At 36.6% G+C, this 19,945-nt stretch overlaps 1 protein-coding gene across 1 annotated transcript in view; it reads left to right on the top strand.

Moving 5' to 3' along the window:
* Positions 1 to 19,945, top strand: part of LOC125247649 — a 31,742-nt gene continuing 11,797 nt past the window's right edge. Inside the window, 23 exon segments of the mRNA XM_048159062.1 lie at positions 1 to 218; positions 365 to 443; positions 1,167 to 1,188; positions 1,312 to 1,375; positions 1,466 to 1,568; positions 1,672 to 1,700; positions 1,788 to 1,884; positions 4,189 to 4,213; positions 4,327 to 4,417; positions 6,556 to 6,665; positions 6,749 to 6,809; positions 6,907 to 6,982; positions 7,062 to 7,089; positions 9,557 to 9,839; positions 9,934 to 10,074; positions 11,771 to 11,830; positions 12,607 to 12,880; positions 14,157 to 14,190; positions 16,544 to 17,123; positions 17,125 to 17,357; positions 17,619 to 17,772; positions 19,331 to 19,429; positions 19,671 to 19,825. Coding sequence (XP_048015019.1) covers positions 366 to 443; positions 1,167 to 1,188; positions 1,312 to 1,375; positions 1,466 to 1,568; positions 1,672 to 1,700; positions 1,788 to 1,884; positions 4,189 to 4,213; positions 4,327 to 4,417; positions 6,556 to 6,665; positions 6,749 to 6,809; positions 6,907 to 6,982; positions 7,062 to 7,089; positions 9,557 to 9,839; positions 9,934 to 10,074; positions 11,771 to 11,830; positions 12,607 to 12,880; positions 14,157 to 14,190; positions 16,544 to 17,123; positions 17,125 to 17,357; positions 17,619 to 17,772; positions 19,331 to 19,429; positions 19,671 to 19,825 — 2,797 coding nt within the window. The 5' untranslated portion in view covers positions 1 to 218; position 365.

Genomic DNA, 19,945 nt, shown 5'->3' with positions numbered 1-19,945 from the left:
TGAAACTGTTGCGGGGTTTCCCTGTAAAGCCGCCCTGTATGTTTAGATAAATGAGAACTTCATTGGGCTTTCCCAAAGTTGAAATCTTTGTCCTTAATACATCTCTTTGAATATTGTCGACTGGAGTGTATGAGGCAAGCATTAACTCTCAGCAAGGGTCCTGGGTTTTAGGTTAAGCTTGACGAGGATGAAACATAATTAACTGCAACTTGTTTCAGGTTAAGATTATCTATACTTATACTCCATGTTGATTAAACTATGGGACTTATGCCATTATTTCATAGTCCATTCCATCATTACAGACACTGTAAGTGTGTTTAAGAGAAATTCATTGATTTAATAGAGTTTTTTTTCCATCTCTCAGGATGTTTAACTGGGTTGTGAAGGTCGTACCTCATCCTCCTGATACACAGAACGATCTGAGGGACGAGGCGATCACAGCGGTAAACCCAAGCCCGTTACCTGTACTCATAATACACAAATATTTGTGACTGTATTGTGTACAGTGCTATTTCATTTTCTTCATAAACACAAATTAAAATGGGATTTGAAGCGGATTTGTGTTCATGTTCTGATAATCGCGCAGTTTAAAAGGACGCAAATTGTTGTCTTAAAGCTGCCACAGCAAAGATGGCGTCTATGTCGGTCCGATCTGAATACACTGAAAATTTGCATTTCTGAGTGAAAAGTTTGGGTTTTCTTCTTCTTTGGTTTACTCTTAAAACATTATGGATACATAGGTGACAATTATTATGGTACATGTGTCCTTTGTTCACTCTCCTTCTGACTGGACTAACAATCCTTAAATAATATAATACATTTTGACAGTATCTGTCTGGCAACCCAGCATAATTGTAAGAGGGAAAGTGTTACAGTATGTAACATTTACAGTGTGTAGTTTGGCCTAGGAGTTAGCGCACATGTTCTGACATGTTGCACCATGATGCTCATGTGGGCAATGCAGGTTCAAATCTGGCTCGCAACATTTTATGATCCCATTCCATCTTCTTTACCCTATCATTTCCTGTCTCGCCTTTCTCTATAAAATTTTAAAAAGACCAATTCTAAGATGAATCTGAAGGTTTATATAAAAAGCATGAAATAAGTCATACTCTCATATATTAATTCTCTGATTCTTTTATATCTCCCTCGATTTTTCTCTGAAGAATGGGAAAACATCAAATCCAGGTACATTTACGCACGCTTACTGCTTGTTTTTTTTTAAGGTTTAATGTAAAATATAATATCTATGTAATCAAAATATAGCATACTAATGTACAATGAGCCTCTTTCTATCTTCTTTTCATGCAGATAAGTTCAATTCATGCAAAACAGGCAGGGAGGAAGACCAATCGTCTCAAACCTCACAGGGCAGGTGAGTCTTGACTGATCTTATCCTTAGACATTCTGTGAATGCTTGAACCTGAAACATTTTAAATAATTTTTGTCTTTTTGTCCGTTTCAGTGTTCAGAATGGTATGTTGAGCTGGCTTTCCAATGGGTTTGCGAGTGCGCTGCCCCAACCTGCAGGGAGTCCTCTTCTTGCGAGAGCCAACGCTGATGCTAAAGTATTGATTTCATTTCAACTAATTGATATTTAATACTATTTGCTATTGCATATTAGTGTGCATTCAAAGCAAATTCAAAACTCTTCTTTGAACCATCTTTCAGTCACTGCAGGAGGAAGGTTCTGCTGACAGGTAAGGCAATGAACAATATTCTTACCAGCAACATCAGTCCAGTGAAGAATCGTTGTGAATGCAATGAGCTCTCTCTTTGTCTACCAGGGCTAGAGTTATTGGCTGGATCTCGCAGGGAATTGGAAAGGTGGTCCCGCAGCCTGATGAGAAATACATGGAGGAAGAGACATGTGAAGTTACAGAGGTACATGACTTGATTTTATCAGACATAATTAAACAGACTATTAGAAATAACAGAAATATAATAACCTTCATATATGCTGTAATTTAAATCTGAAGGGCTGTTTACATGACACCGTTTTCAACTAAAAACCAAAAACTTTTTATGCGTTTTGGCCGTTAATTTACACGACAACGGCGGTTTGGTGAACTGAAAAACTTTTGAAAACGGGTTTCAAATTAGAAGTTTTTGAAAACTATACAGTTATCATCTCTGTGTAAACTGCAAAAACGCGAATCTGTGAAAACGGTCACCGGTGACATCTTCCACATGCATAGGCCTAATACGTGTTTAGTCTATCCACCTTATTTTTCAATGCTGAAATAAGGTGTTTACTGTGAATGTGCGAGACTACCTATTTATTAGCCACTATAGGGAAATACTGAGAAGAATATCAAAGTGCAGTGAGTGAACTGTAAAAATAAGGTGGATAGACATGCGTTAGGCGAGTGCTGAATGCGTATGTATCTTTCTTTACAAAATGACATCGCCAACTACTTGTCTGGCATGCGTAATACAGCGTTTTAGTCATTCGAATCTGTGTAAACTGGGATAGTTTTGAAAACGTTGTCATCTGTACAAAGAAACAAACTTTTCCGTTTTTACCCTTAGATACAATACTTCAGTGTTTAAAAAATGTTTTTTAATATTTATATGTTTTATGTTTATTTATATTTGATATGTTTTAATATTTATTATATTTAATAAATATTAATATATTAAGAATATAAATATTACAAAATACATATCTGCTATTTATTATTGATGATAATAATAAATATATTAATTAATAATTATAATAATAATTATAACATTATTATTATTATTATTATTATTTGTAAACAATAACAATAAATGCATACCTCAGGTCTTTAGTGACACGGGACGTCATTCACTACCCTCCTCCTCGTTCATTTTTTATAGTTAGACATCAACCTTCTTGGTATTCCTCAATCAATTCATTATAAAGAATATAACAAGAAAAAAATCATACAATTATAAAAGAATGCCTGTTTTTGTATTAATTTTTTGTAAAAATTATATAGGGTCGCAAACGACCCGAGGTGTGTATGAGTGTACGTATATTTTTTCTGCACAACAATAATTGAATATTAGATGACGGAATAAGTGCAATTCACCTTTATTCCACAAGGTGGCAATGTCTGATACACAATGCTGAAGTGACGACTCATTCAGACAGAAAACAAAATAATAAGAAAAACATGAAATGGCTCAGCGATTTACTGCAGAGCGAGTACTGAACGCAATCAAATATGACTGTAACTGTTACAGGATGGATCTGGTGAAGCTGTTAGCGATCAAAATATTGATTTTGAAGATGTTGAAAATTATATAGTTTTGAGAATACGTTTGAGATCGCGAATGGGCTCATATTCGTGACCTCAAACAAAAAACTAGCCCATTATTTGCTGAATTTACTGGGAAATGAGCTCTGACGAGGACAGTGATGATGGCATAAAACATCTGCTCAAACTAAGCCCTTTTAAGCTCCAAAATGTAACAAAATATAATTTATTTTATTCTTCTGTAATTGTTACTCTAATATCAGAGGAGTTTTATATTATCACGACAGGTAGAGATCCTTCCGTGTTAGATATAGATCTGGGTCGATAAAGACCCGATTATGTAAGAATTATTGGCGAAACCAATTTGCATTTAAGGGTTAATCTAGTTAGAAAAGGAAAGTTCATCAAGACAAACTTTTCTGATTTTTGGCTTGCCTGAAACTAAATAATATTATTTGTTATTTATAATTAATTAGTATTTATAGTAAATTTATATGATACACTTAAAAAACTCTTGTTTCCTTTGTCTAATGTTTTCATTTTCTTTTACTATTTACTTCAGATCTATGATGTAGATGCATAATTAAAAACTTAGATATAGTACTTAAAATATATCAAAAACAATAATTGGTTTAATATTTATTATTCTCAAGTTAATGTTATTGTAAATATATTTAAAATATTAATAGAAAATCATAATGCAGTTGTTGTTATTAATTTGTAAAAAAAAACTATTTAATAATATATTGCTAGAAATGGAAAGTTAAAATGGAAACTTTGATTGTTCACTTGTCTAAAGATATATGTTATTATTAGATATATAATTAATTACAGTTATGAATATTAAATTTATAATACATTTAAAAAAACATTGAATTCTTGCAAATCAAAATTAAAAATGTTTGCTGTTTTCCTTTTGTCTTATTTACTGTTTTCATTTTCTTTTTTCTGTTTGCTTAAGGTTTATGATATCAAGGACCTCCCAGGTGTGTATCAGTCAGTTTGCGGTATGGAAAACAGCAAGAGCATGAGTTGAATGAATAATCTCTATGGTTGATTTAGTATCAGTGAGTTCATGCATGTGTATCTCTTACACCAGATTCAGAGCCTTTGCCACATATACCAGTAGTAGAGCTGGTGTCAGAAGACGAGGCGTCTGAGGTGGAAATCCCGGCTCAGTTCCCTCCCAAGTGAGTGTCATTCTGTGAAGCACACAGGGGAAAACGGTGACATATTAGGTGCAAATTAGGTACCTTAAAGGGATAGTTCACTCAAAAATTAAAATGTTATCATTTACTCACCCTCATGTTGTTCCAAACCTCTGAGTTTCTTTCTTCTGTTGAACACAAAAGATGATATTTTAAAGAATTTTGACAGTTGACGGCACCTGTTGACTTCCATATTTTTTTATCCTTCAATGGATGTTAATGAGTGCCGTCAACTGTCTGGTTACCGACATTCTTTAAAATATCTTATTTTGTGTTCAATAGACGAAAGAAACTCGTACAGGTTTGAGGGTAAGTAAATGACAGAATTTTCATTTTTGTATGAACTATCCCTTTAAGGTTTTTTTTTTTTTTTTTTTTTTGCTAAGACAAGCGTCATTATTATATTCAGAATCATATGTAGGGAATCTCACAGAGACTTAAAGTTGGCATGAAATGGAAGTTATGATCATCTTTTCTTTCCTATTGTGATGTACAGAGGGTACGGAAAGTATTCAGACCCCCTTAAATTTTTCACTCTTTGTTATATTTCAGCCATTTGCTAAAATCATTGAAGTTCATTTTTTTCCTCATTAATGTACACACAGCACCCCATATTGACAGAAAAACACAGAATTGTTGACATTTTTGCCACTCTGCCATAAAGCCCCGAACTGGTGGAGGGCTGCAGTGATGGTTGACTTTCTACAACTTTCTCCCATCTCCCAACTGCATCTCTGGAGCTCAGCCACAGTGATCTTTGGGTTCTTTTTTACCTCTCTCACCAAGGCTCTTCTCCCCCAATAGCTCAGTTTGGCCGGACGGCCAGCTCTAGGAAGGGTTCTGGTCGTCCCAAACATCTTCCATTTAAGGATTATGGAGGCCACTGTGCTCTTAGGAACCTTAAGTGCAGCAGAAATTGTTTTGTAACCTTGGCCAGATCTGTGCCTTGCCACAATTCTGTCTCTGAGCTCTTCAGGCAGTTCCTTTGACCTCATGATTCTCATTTGCTCTGACATGCACTGTGAGCTGTAAGGTCTTATATAGACAGGTGTGTGGCTTTCCTAATCAAGTCCAATCAGTATAATCAAACACAGCTGGACTCAAATGAAGGTGTAGGACCATCTCAAGGATGATCAGAAGAAATGGACAGCACCTCAGTTAAATATATGAGTGTCACAGCAAAGGGTCTGAATACTTAGGACCATGTGATATTTCAGTTTTTCTTTTTTAATAAATCAGCAAAAATGTCAACAATTCTGTGTTTTTCTGTCAATATGGGGTGCTGTGTGTACATTAATGAGGAAAAAAATGAACTTAAATGATTTTAGCAAATGGCTGCAATATAACAAAGAATGAAAAATTTAAGGGGGTCTGAATACTTTCCGTACCCACTGTATATGTGAGTTGAACAGCTTCTTGTACAAGAAAAAAATGTAGTGTGGGACTTGATTTTGTCCATCGTCAATTGATTGGATGGTTGTGGTTTGCTATAGGGCTGTCAAATGATTAATCGCGATTAATCGCATACAAAATAAAAGTTTGAGTTTGCCTAATATATGTGTGAGTACTGTGTATAATTAATATGTATATAGAAATACACACAAATTAATGTATATATTTAAGAGAAATATGTTTGTGTATTTATGTACAAAATATTTTTATTTATATATAATATAAATTATATAAAAATATAAATAAATATTCTTGTAAATATTTCTCAAATATATACATGAACGTGTTAATATGAACATAATAATTACACACAGTACACCCACATATATTAGGCAAACTCAAACTTTTATTTTGTATGCGATTAATCGCGATTAATCGTTTGACAGCCCTAGTTTGCTATTGGTTGATCTCATGTGAGTGACAGGTTGCCCCGCCCTAACGCCAGTAAACATGTCATCAGAGAAGAGAAGAGATGTCTTCGCAAGAGGGAGGGGAAGTTATTTTGATTAAAGATTACGAGGGCACGATAATTTGAAAAAAATAATGATGTGCACATATAATTTATAATAAACAAAGCAATATTCCATAAAAAATAAGAATGGCCAATTCTGATTTCACAATGACTTTAAGCCAAGTTCTTTTCTTTGCTTATGTCAATGTGTGAACAGTGTAATGAGCTGGATAAAGAACGGCTTCCAGAATGCTATACCGCACCATGTGACCAGACCCCCAAATTCCAATTCCTCAACACCGAGGTCATCACAATGCTCAAACAAAGGTATTGTTCGAATGGAAAAAGCTACATTTTTAAAGACTGTAACTGTTTGGTAAAAAACAAAACACTATTTCTTAAATCAACAGTATATTCACCTCCTCCAGAGTCAGTAACCAGCATGACGGAGATCGATTTAAAAACTCCCAGGTGAGTCACGTCAAATTTGATTCATTCTTTTGCAACTGCTTACAGGCATATTGGCGTAGATGTCCGGTAGATGACCCATGCGTTCTCTTGTTTTCAGTATGGTGGGCAGGATTGTTCAGGGCCTGGGTCTTTCAATGCCACAGCCAGTGCTTAAAAACAAAGAAATATGTTTGGTGAGTAAGGGGCAATGCTTTGACGTTATTACCTTGGGTTTAATAGTTCTTTCTCCAAACTGACTCCCTTTCTTTCCAGCAGGAGGACGGGAGGATTGCGCAAAATGGTGAGTAAGACGTTCCTCCTTTAACACTGTTAACGCTGTTTTTCATAACAAACTCAGTTTGTTTCTTGGAAACTCTAGTGTGGTTTCAGTTGAATATGAAAACCCATAAAGATCATTGCATGCGTAACAACATGACCCACTCTGTGAGCCATTAGAATACAAGTAGAAAGACTTCAGGGTGAGCGATTCTGTTGCAGTGTAGGACAAACTCATAACTCAGTCCATCTTCTCCTTCTGTTACAGGGGGGAGGACACTGAGAACCCCTTAAACAAAAGGAGAGAGAGCGCAACAGCATTACACAAAGTCACAGGCAAATGGACAGTGGAGACACATGCATTTGAATAGTGGCTTTGTAGCTCTTTTGAATGACCAGGCAGCTATGAAAATCTACTGAATGTAATGCTCGACCTTCTCTGTACTGTATAATTAACTAAAAACAAATGTATTTTTAATAAGACTGATGTTCAAGTTTAAACACAGACTCTGAATATTGTATGAATAGCTGGAGTCTCTCAGATGGGTGTTTGTTGTTTGCTGCAGTGATCTTTATGAATTGATGTTTAGATTGGACTGACTGTACATGTTTCCTTATAGTTGACTAATATATGTTTAAAATATAAATATTTATAAATAAAATTGTATTACCTTGACTTATATATGTGGCTGCTTTTAAGTCATATACGAAAGTTTGGGGTTGGTAAGATTTTTAGTGTTTTTGAAAGAAGGCTCTTATGCTCACCATACCATATAGTAGTAATGTGAAATATTATTACAAATTAAAATAATGATCCTTCAGAAATCATTCTAATATGCTGATTTGCTGCTTACTAAACATTTCTTCTTATTATCAATGTTGAAAACATTTATGCTGATTAATATTTTTGTGATAGTCTTTCAGAATTCATTGATGAACATAAAGTTCAAAGGAACAGCATTTATTTAAAATGGAAATCTTTTGTAACATTATCTTTTATGTCACTTTTGATCAATTTAATGCATCTTTGCTGAATAAAAGTATTATTATTATTTTTTTTTTTTTAAATCTTACTGACCCCAAACTTTTGAACAGTATTGCACACTTTATATGTTTTGATTTATTGTCATTTAATCTTTATGTATTTAATGTATATTAATATTTAATATACTTTATGCTAATAATTATTCATATTGTATTAATAAATTGCATTAATAAAGGAAAATGCATGATTGCACTCGTGTGTAAAAGGTTCAGTCTTTTTTGGCTTTAAAATAAAAATAAAATAAAATAAAATTCCCTGGAAAACACATGCAGATAACTTTGCTTTCATCCAAAGTAATTAACCATAAGTAATAAAATAAATAATAAATATTAAAATATTTTCTAAGCACTTAAATGCCAATGTATCCTGATGTTTGAAATGTTAAAGGATTAGTTCACTTCTGAATGAAATTTTCCTGATAATTTACTCACCCCCATGTCATTCAAGATGTTTGTCTTTCCTTCTTCAGTCAAAAAGAAATTATGGTTTTTGAGGAAAACATTCCAGGATTTTTCTCTATATAGTGGACTTCAACAGTTACCAATGGGTTGAAGGTCCAAATTGCAGTTTCAGTGCAGCTTCAAAGGGCTCTACATGATCCCAGCCAAGGAATAAGGGTCTTATCTAGCGAAATGATTGGTCATTTTCTAAAAAAAATAAATAAAAATGTATATACTTTTTATCCACAAATGCTCATTTTGCACTAGCTCTGCGATCTGCCACACATGACGTAATCATGTTGGAAAGGTCACGTGTTACATAAGTGAAAGTACAGATTTAGTATCAAAGCAAACATGCAAAGATTAAGCCAAACGGCCTTTACAAAAAAAAAAAAAGTGGTAAAACAACGATGTTGGGCGATTTTGAAGTTGGAGTTTTTCACCTTACTACAGTACTTCCGCCTACGTCATGTGTGATCTTTCTGGCGGATCACAGAGCAGTGCAAGACAAACATCTGTGGTTAAAAAGTATATAATTTTTTTAATTTTTTTAGAAAATGACTGATTATTTCACTAGATAAGACCCTTATTTCTCGGCTGGGATCATGTAGAGCCCTTTGAAACTGCACTGAAAATGCAATTTGGACCTTCAACCCGTTGAACCCCAATGAAGTCCACTATATGGAGAAAAATCCTGGAATGTTTTCCTTAAAAAAAACTTAATTTTTTTCGACTGAAGAAAGAAAGATATGAAAATCTTGGATGACATGGGGGTGAGTAAATTATCAGGAAATTGAACTAATCCCTTAAAAGTAAAGGAAAAGCAAAACAGGCTTAAATTATTGACTTGGATGACTGTTCTGTTCCAAAACGCCTTATCACACAAAATTTAAAGAAACAAAAACCAGCACAGTAGTGAAAATTAAATATTGTCCCCCACAGAATCATGTGATGACATTTTAAACAGAGAATGTGACAGTCCTCAAGCATGGTTGTGTCTTCAGCAGGCAGTGCTCGATCAGATCTCATTCTTGAGGAGGTTGACTCTGAAGATGAGGCTCAAGCAAAGGAAACATGTCCAGCAGCGAACTCCCCTCCGTATTCACAACATCAGTCCCAACCTCAGACACCTTGGTCCCCGGAACATTCTCTTCCACTGAGCATCACCACACCCACACAAGCACACATAGAGCTGGAGGATGCAGAGACCCAAACTGCACGATGGACGCCCATGATCGACAGCATCAGGAGAGAGGCGGAGGACACTGCCATATTAATCATGGAGGAACGGTAATACCTTTCACTTTTGCAGGAAGCACTAATGATCAAATAATTGAAGTAACTTTAGGAACATACTTAATTGTGGTGCTGTTTTCTTGTGCAGGTTGATACAGGAGCGTCTAGCAATGGCCCGCATGGCAGAAGAAGTGGCCCGGCAGACAGCAGAGATGGCCGTCAGGGAGTTCACACAGGCCCGGCTCGGCATTCAGACCATTGTGGAAGAGCCAGAAGATGTTGATCAAGAGTAATTCATGCACAATAACAAGAAATCAATCAGAACTATACAAAGCCTCTTTGTGTGTTTGACAAATGTATGTACTGTATATGCATACATAAATATAGCAAAGTATCCAGTGGGCCCCAACTTTAAATAATTAGAATATTTTATTATAATATTTTAATTGTAATATTAAAAATATTATAATTAATTTGTTTAATTAAATGAATTTATTAATTTAACTATTTATTATAATTTAAAAAGTGGCATTTATCTTAAAGAAAATAGCGCAGATGCACTTTTCAAGGAAAAAATTCACAAAAAAGCTTGTTAGGTTTCAGAATATAAAAATACATTTAAAAATGAGTACTGTCAAATCGATTAATCATGATTAATCGCATCTAACATAAAAGTGTGTGTGTGTAGTATGTGTACACACACAAACTTTTATGTTAGATGCGATTAATCACGATTAATCGATTTGACAGTACTCATTTTTAAATGTATTTTAAAACATATTATATATTGACAACGTTTATGTCAGATGCGATTAATTGCGATTAATCGATCTGACAACACTTTTAAAAATAAGATCAGATGCAATTATTTATTTATTTATTTTAAAATGTGGTTTACAAAAATGTGTTTGCATATATAAAATATCAAACCAAGTGGCATCTGCAATGAAATTCAGGCACTGTCAAGTGTGACTTTTTTGGGGGCTATGTCAGGGACCCAATATCCCAATATTCAGATTATTCACTGCAAAAATACTTTTCTTATTTAGTATTTTTGTCTTGTTCCAGTCTAAATATCTAAAAATTCTTACATCCAGATGCTTTTACTAGATAAGTAAAATGACATGACATTTTGTCTTGTGTTCTCGAAAAATAAATCAAAATGAAGTGAGATTTTGCTTAAAACAAGCAAAATTATCTAGGGCTGTCAAACGATTAATCGCGATTAATCGCATACAAAATAAAAGTTTGAGTTTGCCTAATATATGTGAGTGTACTGTGTGTAATTATTATGTATATATAAATACAAATACATTCATGTGTATATTTGAGAAATATTTACAAGTATATGTATTTATTTATATTTTTATATAATTTATATTATATATAAATAAAAATATTTTGTACATAAATAACATATTTCTCTTAAATATATACATTAATTTGTGTGTATTTATATATACAAAATAATTACACACAGTACTCACACATATATTATGCAAACTCAAACTTTTATTTTGTATACAATTAATCACGATTAATCGTTTGACAGCCCTAAAATTATCTGCCAAAGGGGTAAGAAAAATAGCAAGAAAAGCGTTTTTTGCAGTGTTCCTGCTGAAAAATCCAGCTAAAACCAGCCTAAGCTGGTCAGGCTGGTTTTAGCTGGTCTCCCAGCCTGGTCATAGCTGGTTTTAGAGGGGTTTTGGTTAGCTAGGAGACTGGGAGACCATCTTAAACCAGCTGAACACCAGCTAACCCAGGCTGGGAGACCAGCTAAAACCAGCTACTTCCAGTTTAAACCAGCTAAGACCAGCCAACCAGCTTAGGCTGGTTTTAGCTGGATTTTTCAGCAGGGTTAGCAGTCCATTAGTATGGTTTTTTAGTGACCAATTGTTAAAATTGTACCTTTTGTCCCCCTACTATTAAATATTTTGTAACATCCTTCTTACAGTTTATTAATAACTTGAATGTTTCTGTTACAGACTACAAGTGCTGCAGGAAGAGGACAGTGATATAGAAGTCATACGGAATCAAATTACAGAGTAAGACATCTGAAAATATTATAAAAGGCCTAAACATCACGTTGAGCTCTTTCAGACTCATTTTATCATAGTTTATATCAGCTGTTGTCATGCTTCCATTGTTGTTTGATCTTTAAGTGCTTTTCACGTTGGTTTGCAGTACAAAATTAAACTGAAAGTAGTGTCTCCGTATTTGTATATCTGTGTTTTATATAAATATGGCCACACATAATACGCGCATTTCCTAGCAACCGCATTGCATCCCATAGAGGCGCGCGGTGCCCCCTCTTCGGTTGCTATAGTCACTAATCCCGCCTCTGATGCTTGTTTTCTGCCTCGTCGCAGTGATGGATGGCGCAGGTTCTTTACTTCCAGAATGAACATATGTCGTTCTAATTAATCGCGTCAACAGATCATACAATTTGTATAACGTTCATTTATAAACAAACGCGCCAAAAAAGGATTGATATGGACACTGAATCACCTGATGCGCTCAGAGACCGCGTCTGATTTCAAAGTAAGTTAATCATAATAAAACGACGATAACGCGTGAAAGCTAGCTTATAGCTCTCGGTTATAATATTTTGGGATTGTTTAAAATAAAAGACCATACTATTTAAAGGAGATTTTTGGAAAACAAAACAGGCACATCTCGCCTCGTGTTGTTCCTTCAAGCGAAAATTGTGTTTATGTGAGTTTATTTACAGCTGACACAGATGTGTTGGTTGCTTAACGATGTGATTAGCCTGTTGTTTATATAATAGCTGATATCCGCGCCATGCTGTGTGTATCCACAGGTGTCGAGCACCTTCAGTTAAGGAGTTCGTTCCAGAAGGACAGGAGGCAGAAGCTGAAGACACTGCATTCACAGTTAAAACCCCTGTGGAGGAGTTCAAGTCCTCTTCACCTCTACAGGAGGAACCAGAGCCTGAATCTGAACCTGAGCCTGAGGAGCTTCATGAGGAGGAGGAAGAGCCCAGAGACTCCAGTGAAGCTGAAGAAGAACCTGACCCCATCACTCAGCAACCTCAGTCCATTACCAGCACCTCCGTTTCACGAACTGATTCACCGGTAATGTGTTTGCTCTGTCCAGCTTTAAACTTAAAATATCATAATACTGGTCCTCCAGCTTTCATTTTTCAAATTGGTTGTTTTATCTCTGTGTAAATGACTTTTCACTTGATATTCATTGTGTACACCAAGTACATAAAACTCCCTCTAGAGTTAAAGGTGCAATATGTAAGAATTTTGCAGTAAAATATCCAAAAACCACTAGGCCAGTGTTATATATTTTGTTCACTTGAGTACTTACAATATCCCAAATGTTTCCAACTATTTGTAAATCTTGATAAAATTGCAATTTTAACCAAGGCTCCGGGACGTGCGAGGAGTTGCCTGTCAACTGCGTCATACCCGCGTTATCCTCGGTTTTATTTTGTAGAAACCATGGAAACACCAAAGACACTTTAATATTTACATGTTTTTTTTATATATTATTTACATAGACAGAAAACGAATTATTGTTATATATCTCAACACGTTTAGTCTTATTGTTTAAATCTAATTTTCTTTATTTTTGTGAGTACCATACTTTACCATGCCTTAGAGAAAAACACTATTTTGTGAAGTAGCTAACATAGCATAATCAGATGCAGCTTTATTTTTAGTAACAGTAATACAGCATTTTCTCCATCATACAATACGTTTTAAAATTAATTGCATGCCATTTATCAACACAAGCCATCCAATATTTAATATGATATTCTAAAATCGATCTATCTTACTGCAGTGTGTAACAGTGTCTCACAGCAGCCGCCGAGCGAACGCACAGAGAAACGTTATAACATCATTTTCAACACACTCAAATGTATCTAATATGATAAACAGAGCTGTGTTACCTCATACTCATGAACAGAAAAGCGGAAGCGGCGCCGGCGACTGTGTCATAATAAAAGTTTCGCTGCTCATGTGGCGTGTGTTGCGCAATCGCTCCAGCTCCTCGTTCAGCTCCCACAACATTCGGTCCTGCTCTGCTTCATACTACAGTAACGTTAATAATCACATCCATGAACATGATTTCTTCCAGAGTCCTATCCCCATTCTATTCCACCGGCTGTGAGGTGGAGACCACATGTCCCAAGATTCCACGCTCAAACTTGGCGTCATCAAGCCACGCCTTTGTTTTGAATAGGTCTCTAGTGGCAGAAAATATTACATATTGCACCTTTAAGTACACAGTGCTCATATGCATCATACTGCATTGATCATATTTTTTCTTTGTACTAGTGCTGCTTTTTTCTTCTGTGTTAAAGTGTTCAAAGTAATTGTCTTATATTTCTTTGTGTAGGTGGAGAGTGCAGCTACTGAAGAGGAAAGTAGTGGTGAGTGTTTATCACAGTTATTCTAAATATAGATCACCCAAATACCTTGATGCTAACATGGTAAAAAGCCAAAGAGTGACATCCCAAATTACTTATATTTCCTTCACATTTTTATTACTCGGATGTAACAAATCACATACAGTGGCTCCAAAAAGTATTTTTCGACACTTTTCGACATTTAAGCCATGCCTGAAAATGTATTAACATTGTAATTTACATGAATGATTACGTATGTTTGACAACCAGAAAGTGTAATGTAAACCAGTATGTTTTCCAGAAAAACCGTTTATTAGTTAATTGCCATCTTGGAGTTTCCTGTATATGCCTAATTATTATAACAGTATCATTTTCAGCTAATTTAAAGGAATAGTTCATGCAAAAATGAAAATTATCCCATGATTTACTCACCCATCCTAGCCATCCTAGGATGTTGTTCTTTCAGACAATCAGAGTTGCATTAAAAATAGTCTTGCTCTTCCAAGCTTTATAATAGTAATGACGGGGGCATGAGATTTTGAAGCCCACAAAAGTGCATCCATCCATTATAAAAGTAATCCATATGGCTCCAGGGAGTTAATTAATGCTTCTGAGGCAAAACAATGGGTTTTTGTAAGACAAATATCCATATTCAAAACTTTATTAACTATAATATCTAGCTTAACTACGCCAAAAGAGTAACCTCTGATGCGACGTAGGATGTAATGATGAACGCAGAAGTGCAGATAATAGAGCAAAACACCTACGACAAATTAAAACTGTAAAACAAGGAATTTTAAAGAGAAATGTCAGAGGTTTTCGATATAAGAAAAGAGGAGCTTGAGTTTGTTGCCCAGCCCTATTTGTTTGAACTGCAAGAGGCGTCTAAGATTACACTGCTCAGTAATCGTAGTAATACGTAAATCGACGCATAAGGCCATCTGCCGGAAGCTAGTTATGATAGTTTATAAAGTTTTAAATATGGATATTTTTCTCATAAAAACCCATCGCTTCGCTTCAGAAGGCCTTTATTAACCCCCTGGAGCCGTATGGATTAGGGCTGTAACGATATGCGATATGAAACCGAAATCGCGATACGCAGGTCCACGAACCTGTATCGCGATGTGAGAAGGCAGAATCGCGACACACCCCTTCCAACTCCCAGAGTTATCCTTCCTGTCCAGATCCAATGCTACCACATTTTTAAATTACTATAAGTATTAGGGGTGTAACGATTTATCGTAGATGGTGTGTCTCAATCAGCTCTCTAGTTCAGTAAGTGTTTCGGGCACACATTGAATCTTGCAAGCAGGTTTAAACGTTTCTCATGTCAGTCTCTTGCATGGTCGCGTGAGAAAAGTCGTGGCTTTCTTTCACCGCAGTGCACAGGAACAGCTGTGCTCACAGAAAAGCAAAAGACGCTTGCGATGCTTTGCTTTAAGAAGTTCTGTGGGGCCGTTCACATATTGCGTCTTTTCCGCGTGCAAGTCAGTTATTATTTTCAAATGTAGCCGCGCGGCAAGCGCGCTCATAATGGGATCAACGCGGTCGCGACGCGCATGCAATTCTCAACTTCTCAGAATGCCGCAAGCGCACCGCAGGTCGTGTGACAAGAATCAACCGATCAGCTATGGCCTTTCCGTAACAAAACATCAAAAGCTCAGCCGAACAGCTGATCATAGCTGTACATGGTGGTTTTTATATCTTATCTCCATCAATATATCTCGTAGTAAAACTAATGCAAGGGCTAGAAATCATTTATCCTTAGCAGAAACATCCTGATCCTCTTGGAGAGCTCAGTTCATGGTTGCATAGCAACGACCGACGCCACGGGAGCGCAAGCGCTTTGGAAAGAAGGAGAAGCGGTGCGGCCGCGCCTTCCACGCGTTTTTAGACGCGATATGTGAACGGCCCCTATTCATAATTCTAAGTTCATGTTAAATTTAACATTTTTTTTCAGTGACAGACAGCCCTATTCAGCTGTTAATTTGAATACAGAAGGTTTTTATTAAAATTTTATATTTATTTATTTTATTGAAATGTGATCTTGTATGTACAACAAGGAAAATTATTGAAATTTGTTCATGTTTTTTTAATAAATCTTGTTTGAATTTCAGTTTCATTTTGTTCAAAATATCGTGATACGTATCGTATCGTGAACTCCGTATCGAGATACGTATCGTATCGTGACCTGAGCGTATCGTTACACCCCTAGTATGGATTATTTTTATGATGGATGGATGCACTTTTTGGGCTTCAAAATCTCACGCCCCATTCACTACCATTATCCCTTTAATGTAAATTTTCCTAAACAAAATTGTGTGAAACAGATTATGCAACATACAGTATAATTGACTATGTGCTGCTCTCCCCACAGTCCCTTCCAGATGTGATGCGCTGAAGAGCTGTTTCATGCGTGTACCATATGCACAACAGGCCCTTGACAACTTCAACCAGTTCCTGAAAGACATTGACGTCACTCTGCCTAAAGTGCCTTCTGTGCCCAATCTGCCCCCTGCTCTATCTCAGATCACCCAACAGCTGCCGTCGCTCCCTCCTCAACTGGCACAGCTGCCAGAACAAATCTCTCAGCTACCCCAACGGATTTCCCAGCGATTCTCCAAAATCACCCCACAATTCCCAAACCAGACGCTTTTTAGCGCTCCTCAGTTTCCCAAGTTCCCTGTGCAGTTATCAAGCTTCCCACAACAGCTTTCCAACATTCCGCAACAAATATCCAACCTCCCGCAAAAGTTGTCCAACTTTCCACAAAGGCTGACCAGCATTCCGCGGTTTTCCATCATTCCGCAACAGGTCTCCAACATTCCACAACAACTCTCCAGCATTCCACAAAAAATATCCAGCATTCCACAAAAGATAAGCAGCATTCCACAGTGTGCCCAGCGGTGCTACACTAACATTCAGAGCCGTCTCAACAAACTTAAGCCGGAACAGGATGCCCAAGGAGCAGCCGCAGAAGAGTAGGGATCTGGAATTGGACCGCCTTGTCCGCCAGTCCCCGCTCCATTCCCCCCGTACCCCTTCGCCCTCTTCCCCATGCTCCGTCCTAGACCTGCCCAATGTGCCCTCTTACCCCCGTCTGCCACCCATCACCCCTTCCAGGCAGTTGTCAGGCGTCTCCAACCCTGCCTTCCACATTGAGGATGACCCCACCTCTGCTAGACCCTCAGGTGATCCAAATTGTCGCCTTTTTCTGTTAGATTAGTCTATGCTATGCTTTGCTGTACTATGCCTTGCTGCCAAGTGTGACTTAGAGAATATTAGATTGTGGGTGCCTGTAGTGACCAAAGTGACCTTTAGATCTACCAACTTTTGACCTCAAGCTCTAAGGCCCTTTTTACCTCTAGGTAAGTCTTGAAGAGGACGCTACTAAAAGTGTCAGTGTCAAGGTTTCTTTTATGTTGCTTTATCAAGTATCGTCTGATATTCAGTGAGCTCCAGACTGAGTGTGCACCCAGCCGTGAACGTGGAAGATGTTGATTCTGACCGAGGAAGATCTCGCCCCATACCACCCATAATAAACCCACAGGATCCCAACCTCAAGACCCTTACTGTGCCTGGTGTCCGTAAAGCCAATCGGACCAGGTAAATCTGCCTTGTTTTCACTAATCACTGAATGTAGAATAAGGTGCGGTTACATTAACAAAATTTTGGCAAAATTTACCAGGAATTGTCTAATGCCAATAGCTATGTTTCCATCCACCTATTTTTATGCGCATTTTGGGATATCACATAAAAAATGCTGGATAAAAAATAATTCCAAAAAAGGCTAAAAAAAAAAAACGTATGCATTCAAATGAGTAGGATCATTTTTTTTTGCTATACAAAAACATGCGCATAATCTACGATGGAAATGCTTTTGCCGAATAAATTCCTTGATGCGCATCAAAAAAGACATGACTTTGTGATGGGACGGCATAACTGGACCAACCAGTGGACTGGTCTCATTGCACAGCATAGATAACATGATGGATAACATGACAGCATTTATTGCGTTTTGTCTGCACGCTCTGAGGCGCAAGTAATTTATTATATTTGAAAATTACTATACAGTGGCTTTTACTGCAGCAACTTCCATTTTTCTTAGTGATATTTAGCACCAGTTTATCAAGAAGTGAGGATTTTGTTCTCTTTGAGTGCTTTATTCGCAAATGTTTTATGCAATATTCCAAATTTGTGGAATATCGAAGTTAAATTTGCAACTTTGGGTGGAAATGTATCTAATGTAACAATGTATGAAGCAAAACTCACACGGAAGTCACTTTGAAATCAAGCAGATTTCTGTTGGTGAATGCAGCGAATTCATGTGACCAACTTGAACTTGTTGTGATATCTGTGTGGGGAAATCTTTTGCCTTCACACAAAATTCACATGGATTCTTACTGGATTCACCTATGAAAATTCTCTGAACAATGGTAAATGTGACTGCACCTAAAGAATAAATATTTTTTTTACACTGCACTTGACCTGGGCTAGCATAAAGCCCAAAGTATACTTCAGTTTACATTAGTGTATGCGTACAGCAGAACATATATCCTTTCAAAGTATACTTAATTTGATAGCATGTGCTAACCCAGGTGCTCAAGACATGCACACTAGAAAGAAGCTAATGCTGTTGATCTCATAAATATGCACATTAGAATGTACATTTGTAAACACTGAATTAACAATGTGGAAATCTGGAAACGTGACTACTCAGCATCAAATGTGAAACATGGTTGACAATATCATTGACTTCAACTGTGAAAAACCCAATTGATTTACAAATCTACATTTCATGTTTTGTTTCTTTTCTGTTCTTTTGTCTGTGCACACACTTATGCACATACACAAACATATTTCACTGGATGCAAAACAGTGTACGCAGAGACAGAAAACCACAGACAATTTGGACCAAGATGTAAGAATCTTTAAATAAGTCTATGTCAGGACTCATCACAAACTACTCCATATTCCCCACTTCATTCTGTACATTTGTGTGCATATCATTAATTGAGTTTGTGAAAACTTTACTCATCATTACCTTACTTATCATATCCAAATTTCATTTGTTTAAAGCATTTATTGTAACTTGTTGCCCTTTATTTTATGGTTCCAGTCCTGTATAGGTCCATCATAATTTGCTCTTATCTTCCTTTTACAGCAAGAGACTTTACTCACAAGATGATGAGGAAGAGGAGGAGTTAGAAACCTCAGTCCGGGCCTGGCCAAGCCAGAGTAGCATCTCAAGCGCAGATGACGGGTAACAAATAAACTCATAAATTGTGAAATTAACATGAATGCATGGAAATTAAATTATGATATAATATGTGTTGCTGGAATTTGGCACAAAACACATATATGGTAGTTGTAAAACTCGCTAATGTTCTATAATGTGCTTTGGGGAAACCCAGCAACAGTAAAAATGTGATTGCTTTGGTGATTGATTTTTTTTTTTTTTTTTGTCTGCCTATTTAAGTGCAGTAATTATCTTCTGTCTTAAGGCTTAATCAACGGCCAGCCTCTTCTGCCAGCCAGACGAGTACCATAGTAAACGAGAGGTTACAGGAGCTGGTCAAGCTGTTCAAAGAGAGAACAGAGCGGGTCAAAGAGAAACTGATTGATCCAGATAATTCAGATGACGAGACACCACCTGCCTGTGAGTTGTGCCCATATCACACCATGGCATTTATTTTAAAGAACAAACGCAGAAGCACATTTTTCAAGCAAATTAGTTTGTTGACAAGACAATAAATATACTAGGGCTGCACAGTTATTA

Source organism: Megalobrama amblycephala, linkage group LG15, assembly GCF_018812025.1.
Source record: "Megalobrama amblycephala isolate DHTTF-2021 linkage group LG15, ASM1881202v1, whole genome shotgun sequence".
Lineage (NCBI taxonomy): Eukaryota > Metazoa > Chordata > Actinopteri > Cypriniformes > Xenocyprididae > Megalobrama > Megalobrama amblycephala.
Note: the sequence above shows the minus strand (reverse complement) of the source record. Positions and strands in the feature narration are given on the sequence as shown.